At 35.2% G+C, this 5,292-nt stretch overlaps 1 protein-coding gene across 2 annotated transcripts; it reads left to right on the forward strand.

The window, feature by feature from the left end:
- Positions 1–279: 279 nt before the first annotated feature.
- Positions 280–3,153, forward strand: LOC18101502 (zinc finger protein JAGGED). 2 transcript variants are annotated; one of them, XM_024606848.2, is made up of 5 exons: positions 280–600; positions 743–834; positions 1,206–1,337; positions 1,588–1,669; positions 2,213–3,153. In XM_024606848.2, coding segments are annotated over exons 1-5 (819 nt in total). In that variant the 5' UTR covers positions 280–598; the 3' UTR covers positions 2,724–3,153. The 2 variants fall into 2 exon arrangements, with proteins under 2 accessions (XP_024462616.1, XP_024462617.1); XM_024606849.2 differs by having other exon boundaries at positions 288–600; positions 2,216–3,153.
- Positions 3,154–5,292: the final 2,139 nt, after the last annotated feature.

Consider the following 5,292-nt stretch of genomic DNA (forward strand, 5'->3'; position numbering starts at 1 on the left):
AGGATCAGCATGTTTGTAGGGCAAGGCTTGTCTTGATTGCCATCAAGGTATAAATGTCATCTTCCATTGCTTTAATTAGTGATGGAAGATATGCAAAGGACACTGGTGTTTGATTGCCATCTCTTATTTTAAATCTTTTTAGCATCTTCTAAATGCTTTTCTCATATATAAATCATTGAGCTTGATACTAGTAGTTCTAGGGCAATAGACCTAGCCTTCCTCAAGTGAGGCAAAACTAAGGCAACGTCCCTCTCATTGCTCCCTCCCTCCCTCCCTCCCTCCCTATTTATCAAACCAAATGGCACTATACCACGTCTACCTTGGCCTCTCTCCACACACACCCCCTCCCCTTTTTAAAGTCACGAGACCACACTGTCCCTTGTTCTTCTTTAAATTAGAGAGAAGGAGATGAGTCCAGGGGTTTGGCAGAGAAACTGATAGAGAACTTTCAAAGCTCCTTTTCTCCACCTTCACTCAACTAGCCTCTATATTGCAGTCTCAAACTGAAGTCATAATTTTCTAAAGCTTTAGTTATCTTCCCATCTGAAAGAGTGTTAACCTCACATATATTTTTTTTTCCTGTCTCTCTGTCGGTACCATGTAGGTCATCCCCACAAACCCCTTCCACTCGCACCCTTTCTCTTATCTTCTCCTTTACCATCTCAGTGTTCTCTTACTCTTCAACACTCCCTTTTAACTCCTTTTTTTGTCTTTTGCTTTTTCTTTTTAATCATTTTTTCAGGAGACCCGAGAACAACCCGTTAGACCTCAACAACTTGCCTGAGGATTACTCTAGAGATGGTAAACAAGTCCTTGATGAAGGCTCTTCTTCTGGTAAGCACATCTATAAGCCTTTTTTAACAGTACAAAAATTCGACACATAACCTCTCTCTCACCCCCTCTCCTTTTCATTTTAGAGAAAAGACCAAACAAAAGAAAAAAAATCCAAGAAAATGGAAGAAAACCTCCATGATTTCGATGAAAGAAAATGTATAAGGGCAAAACTTTTTCTTCCCTCACTTTCCCCCATCAATTTTTTTAATATTTGGCATTATGAAGCCTCAAATGAAACATTAAAGAAGAAGAGATGGAACAAGAGTTGAAAAGGAGGGGGTTTAGGGAAAAGAGATGGGTAGCTAGGGTTCGGCTTTTGGAGCTAAGAATTTACTCATCTAAGTTTCTCTAATTGGCTGCTTTTTTTGCAGGCTGCAAGAAAAAGAAAAACGGCGCTAAGGATGGGAAAGAAGAGTGTGGTAAGGTCTATGAGTGTAGGTTTTGTTCCCTCAAGTTCTGCAAATCTCAAGCTCTTGGAGGGCACATGAACCGACACAGACAAGGCAAAGTCATGTCCTATCTTTCCTCACTTTCTATCGACATGTATTAATCAAAGACGTCAAAACATAGTACCTTTTATTTTATATTTTTTAACGGGGCAGGGCAGTATGATTTGCCATGAAATTGATCACTATAGTATAGCGCGGTCATGTGAATCTTGAGGAAAACCAAGTTGATGTGTTGTTGATATTCCTGTGTGTTTTTGGTTTTTTGATACCTTGATTGATTTGATTTGTGTTGTTGGTTCGTCAGAGAGGGAGACAGAAACACTGAACCGGGCTCGACAACTGGTCTTCAGTAGTGATAACCTAGCCGCCCCTGTGGCTCACCTAGGGTACGTAACTATTTACATCCATCATCTTTATCCTCCATTGCTTTCTTACCCTTGTCTTATCTCTCTCTCCTCCATCACTCCATACTTTTTTCATGGGGTTCCTCTTACTCCATCCTTACTTCTTTCTTCAGACCTTTCAAGAGGAAAAAGGTAACAAGACAATCCTTAAAAGCAAAATATGACATGATCCCAGATACTGTTTTGAACTAGAAAGGCTTCTCATTTCATAATCTTCTACTTTTAGAAGAAGACTCTAGCTACTTTCTTTTATCTTATGTGATCAATGCTTCAGAGATCCTCTCGCTGTTTTGTTCCTTGTATTTTGATTTCATAGAAGCAAAAACAAAATCTCTATTTGATTTCACATCATCCTGTTGTTTTGCACCAAAGGTCATGAACATTATTTGATTCCAATAATTAATATTTCTGTTTAATTTCAATAGTTACACAAAGATCATGATTATCATATACTGTATTCTTCTTCTTCTTGTCTATTAGTTTGGAACTATTAATGGCACAGATTCTTTTAATTAATATTCTTAGCAGCTGCCATCCAATGGGAACAGGGAGCTACCACCCAGCAGGCAACATTGGAGATCCATTTAGATCAGCGTACACAGTACCAAGACTGTTCCCTAGTTCTTCATCAACTCTCTTACCAGCACCAGCACCAGCACCACAACCTCCTCATCAACCGTATCTATACACATCTCCTTCACGCCTCCCAGCTTCCTATAACTCACAGTATCCTCAACAGCCCATAAACGATTATTACATTGGACATGTACTCAACAACACTTCACAAACACACCCTTCCCACCAGAACATGAACTACAACATGAGTGCCTCAGAATCCAATTACACTTGCATTGGTGCACCAGTAGCTCACGGTGGGTTCGGACTTGGTTCAAGCCGTAGCACGGAGGGAAGCGGTAGAGATGGATCACTGAGCAATCAGGAAGATGGTTTGAATTGGGGAAGGAGCTATGCAGCAGGAGGACAGCAGCATTTGGATCATCCTTCCTCGATCAATCGGTTTCAAGATGGGTTTTAAAGATTGTTTTTTTTTTTCCTTTCTGTTTTTTCTTCTTCTTTTGTGGGATTAATGGCAGTATTGAATGAAGTATACTGATCATCTTTGACACGGTACCCATAGAGAGAAAACGAGAGGGACTTAACAAACTGACAAATGGGGTCATGCAAAGGAGAGAAGTTTTTGGTTTATGTACAGGGATTGGGGTCAGCCTTTTGAGCTCATGGACACTCTCAGCTAGTTTGGCTCGGAGCTATCTATGAGGATTGGAGGGGGGTATATGTTGGTGTTGGTGTAATTGTACTAACCAAGTGAGAAAGATAGGGGACTATAGGCTATAGCTTGTGAGGTGGGACAAGGAGTTAGATTTGAACTGAAAGTTCCTAACCCCCTTTTGCATTTGGACTTGATTTTGCATGGCAATGAATAGTTTATTGGTTTCTTTTATTTATACTGGCCAGTGTGTGTGTTTTTTCTTTTGCTCTTTCTTGTTTTATTTTGTGGCTCTCCACGATATCTTTGACCAAAAAGGGGTGTGAGAGGGTGAGGGTTTAACGCCTTCTCTCCCCCCACACAGAACCCACATAGACAGACGTACAGATGCCCACCTCAAGAAACTAAATTTGGCATCTTCTGGTTTCTTGAAACATTTATGGTTAGACCATGCTTGAACAATACGAGCAATGTCATGGAGAGAAATATCTGTCAAGAAAAGTCTGTGAGAGCAGTAGATCTCTTTCTTATATCCTTATTCTTCTGATTCCGTTCTTACTTCTTACTAGTACTGCGGTATTAATTTGTTAGTACAGATTTCACTAACTGCAGTTTAATTTAGTGTCTAGAATCATGAATCCTTCTTCTCTTATTCATTTTTCTCTCTTATATGGATCTCAGATAACTAATCCCACTGGGAATTAAAAAAAAATGATATGAAAAGTTGAGAATAAATCATCAACCTTAACCTTAATTTAAGGTTGAAACATAAATATTTAACTCTTAAATTCAATACTGAATTCACTCAATTAAAGCATTAGTAACAAAAATGGCTGAGTCAAACCGATAAAAAAGGCAAGATGGTTTATGGCATCCTCTCATCATGCACAGGCTAGCTCAATCAATCCCATGAAGTGGCTAACCAGTTCTAATGAAGAGAAACCATGGAGAACGCAAGGGTTGTTCAATAAAAATGGTTTGAAGAGTGTCAGATATAACCATTGCCAAGCACTTATATTAAGGCTTTGTTTCATATTGCATTTTAACCGTGTTTTATTTTTTTAAAAAAATTAGCTTTAATATATTTTAGCTTCAATTTTTTATGTCTTTTTGAATTTTTTTATTTATTAATTTTAAAAATAAAAAATATATATTATTTTAATATATTTTTAAATAAAATACAACCTCCACCAAAATTGCCCGAGTAGGAAATACATTTTTGTTGCCTGGTTTTGACTTTAGACATTTTCTCTGCGCGTTATTTTGTGTAAGCCTTCTATTTTTTTTCATAGCAGCTTCTGCTTCTATTTTCTAATAATACCATCGATTTTCATAAAAAAAGAAAACGGAGTTTTGTTCTCATATACTTTTGTGCAGTAATTAAAATGCGATCAGAAGATATCAACTTTTTTTTAAAAAAAAATCATTTAAATTATAAACAATTAACATAAATTCTGTAAATTAAATTTCATGGTTGATCAGTGGAACAAAAAAAAAACTAATAATCTCCTTAGAAAATTACTTTGTAACAAGACAAATTACTATTTATTGTAATAATATGCTTAAAAATTTGCTCTTGAAAAAAACATTAAACTATACTTTTTATCATGACTATTTCAGCCTTAGAATAAAAAAAATCTAATGTATTTCACTAAAGGGTATTTTAGTTATTTTATTTATTTTAAAATAATATAATTACTTTGATATTAAAAACAAAAATAATATAACTCTCTCGTATAAAACTATAAAGGTTGCTTATGGAACTATATATTAAGTTTATTGTAAATTTAAAGATTGTTCATGGGTATTATAGTAATTTGGAAATATTAAATATTGTTTATATATATATATATATATATATATATATATATATATATATATATATATATATAAAAAAAAAAACTTAATGTCTTCCAACTAGTATGTTGAAAAAAACAACTTGCTTAACCTTTACGTTGTTTAGACGATACATACGAGGCTGTCCATTTATTAAACACCGTTTTTCAGTATGGTTTTTGAAAAATCTCAGGATAGCAATTTTTCATCATGGCTGACTTTACTTTGACTTTTTATGATATACATTCGATCAGTAACAGGACTTTTATATTCCACTCTTAAGACCAGAAATCATTACTATTTTATTCATAATTAATTCAAGGTTTTAAAACAGAAGCAAGAAAATGATAAATTCTTGATTCACATTTGTTTTTTTTATTGACAATTTAATTAACTGAAGCGTGAAAGCGTGAGTTTGACAATAGAAATATCGGTACGGTACACGGAAACGAAATAATGAACTGGTGAATATCATAATATTCAAAACAAATTCATCATAATATTCTCCCCAACTTTTGACTTTTCTTTTTCTTTTTATGAG

The sequence above is a fragment of the Populus trichocarpa genome, chromosome 8 (genome assembly GCF_000002775.5).
Source record: "Populus trichocarpa isolate Nisqually-1 chromosome 8, P.trichocarpa_v4.1, whole genome shotgun sequence".
NCBI lineage: Eukaryota > Viridiplantae > Streptophyta > Magnoliopsida > Malpighiales > Salicaceae > Populus > Populus trichocarpa.

Coding starts and splice junctions, on each gene's coding strand:
- LOC18101502 (XM_024606848.2), top strand. Junction 835..1,205: donor TGATGAAGGCTCTTCTTCTG/GTAAGCACATCT, acceptor CTTTTTTTGCAG/GCTGCAAGAAAAAGAAAAAC. Junction 1,338..1,587: donor CATGAACCGACACAGACAAG/GCAAAGTCATGT, acceptor TTGGTTCGTCAG/AGAGGGAGACAGAAACACTG.